The sequence below is a fragment of the Sinocyclocheilus anshuiensis genome, unplaced genomic scaffold (genome assembly GCF_001515605.1).
Source record: "Sinocyclocheilus anshuiensis isolate Anshui unplaced genomic scaffold, SAMN03320099.WGS_v1.1 scaffold75, whole genome shotgun sequence".
Classification (NCBI taxonomy): Eukaryota; Metazoa; Chordata; class Actinopteri; order Cypriniformes; family Cyprinidae; genus Sinocyclocheilus; species Sinocyclocheilus anshuiensis.
This window is the reverse complement of record NW_015549634.1, coordinates 1,122,249-1,125,014: the sequence shown is the minus strand read 5'-3', so window position 1 is coordinate 1,125,014 and position 2,766 is coordinate 1,122,249. Positions and strand designations below refer to the sequence as shown.

General features: G+C 36.3%; 1 protein-coding gene across 1 annotated transcript in view; it reads right to left on the bottom strand.

Moving 5' to 3' along the window:
- LOC107659658 (rho GTPase-activating protein 44-like) overlaps nucleotides 1-2,766 on the bottom strand; it is a 38,339-nt gene that overhangs the window by 9,382 nt on the left and 26,191 nt on the right. The window contains exons 15-16 of the mRNA XM_016448669.1: nucleotides 156-336; nucleotides 46-63 (exon numbers count right to left, since the gene is read on the bottom strand). Of these exons, the coding sequence (XP_016304155.1) occupies nucleotides 46-63; nucleotides 156-336 (199 nt within the window). The remainder of the gene's footprint in view (nucleotides 1-45; nucleotides 64-155; nucleotides 337-2,766) is intronic.

Below are 2,766 nucleotides of genomic sequence, written 5' to 3'. Positions count from 1 at the left end.
CAGGAAATCAGGACAGAACAGGACGAGACAGAAGCTTCACCGTACCTCTGAATTTTCCTAATGCTGCATTAGTGGAAGAAAAGCAGAAGCGTTAGTGATTCAAACCCAAAGTGAGGAGAGGAGCGCATGCATGTGAGCATATAAAGCGAACGCACCTGTCTTTCTTGTAGAACTCCAGCATCATGTTATCGGTGGCGACGCTGAGTGGGCGTCGGCTTTGGTCCGGCTGCCTGCGATCTGATTGGTCCAAGTCCGGCGACGGCATGGAGCTGTAGCTGGCGTTGTGGTTGTTATGAACAGGGCTGCCGTAGCTTCCTGTCACGTTAAACTCGATCTCTGCGAACACAGAACCGTTTTAGCACTGGTCGTTCACGCCTCAGATTTGCAAAAGACTCAAGAAATGGGCGTGCAGATATACAGACAAATGAATATTAAAACAAGAGCAGAGAAAGAAAGAAAAAACCATCAACAACAGAGATAGGGGCCACCTTGATATATTCTAAAAATATAATAATAATGATAATGAACTCTCAGGAAATCGTATCATTAGAGACTACTAACAACTTTCATGAACAAATCCAATTTATAAAGCGGATAGTACCGGTCCTTGATTCTGATTGGCTGAGCCGCGTTCGAAGCTGTTGTGAATGACTCTACAAAGTAACATACACCTTTGTTTACGTTTGTGTGTTGCTCGGCAACCACTTTGTAGCAACCACAACTGTTTCTGAGGAGCTACATTGTTTGGTGGAAGAATACTGTTTTTATTAATATCATTACACTTTATTTGCTCTGTTTTATTTTGTGAAACCTAACTACGTATATGGAATAACTGTTTTATAAAAGCAATAACCCCCGTGAAGCCGTGGTTTACAGTGAATTTATAACAGCTAAGGGGGTTTTCGCGGAGTGCCTAACAACACAAGTATAACTTAGCTGTTATAAATTCACTGTAAACCACGGCTTCACGGGGCTTATTGCTTTAATGTTTTGATAAATTATTATTTTAAATAAATAAGCAGACATACCGGTCTACATGAAAAATGAAGAAGAACATTTAATAGTTCTAATAATATTATATAAGGAATAAAAGCATAGTTACTTTTCGTTCGCTCTTCTTTGAATTTTCGGTGTATATCAATAGCTATGTTTCCATCCAAAGATTGGAATTAAATTTACGCGCAAAACTGGAATATCGCATAAAACATTTGCGAATAAAGCACCGTTTCCATCGAACGAGTCAAAGAGAACAAAATCATCGCTTCCTGATAAACTGTGGCACGCTAAGAAAACTAGGAGAATATAATGATTTTTGTATATAATAAATCACTTGCGTGCGCTTCAGAGCGAGCGAGACGAAACACAGTTAATGCTGTCAATGCTTTCGGAGCAGATGCTGCTGTTTGGGAACGCAGTCGTTAAAGACAATTATACAGAAATACTTTGACGACAGACTTTGCTCAGGCCTTTCAGAACGATCATAACAATATTTCAGATGCTGTGAACGAGATCGGTCCGCTGGTTAGTTAAGTTATCCCGTCTCATAGCGCAAAGTCACATGACTTTTTCGATGCGCATGGAGGAATTTATTCGGTAAATGTGTTTCCATCGTAGTTTATGCGCATTTTTTCTTATCGGATATAACGTTTTTATGCGCATTTTTAGAATTTATGCGCATATTGGTGTTTCCATCCAGCGTGTTTTTATGCGATATTCCAAAATGTGCATAAAAATAGGTGGATGGAAATATAGCTATTGTTTGCTGTGTATCACAATAATCCATTGTGTCATCATGTTCATGATCAGACGTACCGCTGTATCAGTGCCCTTATTTGCGCATCTTTTATTTGACAAATAAAACTGTTGTGCAACCTGTATATACATGTTAACATCTCAAAAAACGTGTTTTAGGGTTTCATAACCCTTTAAATAGATCAGAATTGTCAGTACAGGGTAGATTACTTAGAAAATGTAATCCGTTACGGATTACAAATTACATAACAAAAATTGTAGTTAGTAACGTAATCCGTTACATTACACATTTTAGGTAATGTAATCGAATTACTTTTAGATTACTTTTGATCTAACTCATTACATTGATTTGAATAATAATATCTTGTACCATATTGACATAAAAATACAAATATATATTAAACGTGAAATGCATTAAACATTGCATTGCGTCAAGGTTTCCCAAATGGGGATCGTGAGTTTAATGCAAAGCTAAAATTTAATTAAATCATTAAAATAAATCATAAAATTAAAATAACTAATTTAAAAATAGCAACAATCAAAATAAAACACTTACTAAAAAAAGATCTCATGGACAGTGTGAAATCTTTGACAACAAATGCAAATTAGATTGTACTTCTAAAAAACTAAACAAAACTAAATGTACTGATAAATGAGTAAAAATTTTAGATATACACATTTGTGCGTGTGTGTGTGTGTGTGTGTACCCCTCCGTATGCGCCCACAGCAGGTTTGGCCCCAGAACAATCGCAATGTTTCCTGGCGTCATTTTATTGTAATCCTGATACTCGTTCAGCTTGGCAAGAAATTTTATCAAATACCTGGAAATCAAAGAAGATTAAAAAAAAAAGTTAAATAAGTTTAATGTTAAATGAAATGTTCATTGAAATGTTTAATTAAAGGGATAGTTCACCCAAAAATGAAAATGTGTTGTTTATCTGCTTACCCCCAGGGCAGCCAAGATGTAGGTGACTTTGTTTCTTCAGTAGAACACATATGATGATTTTTAAGTCC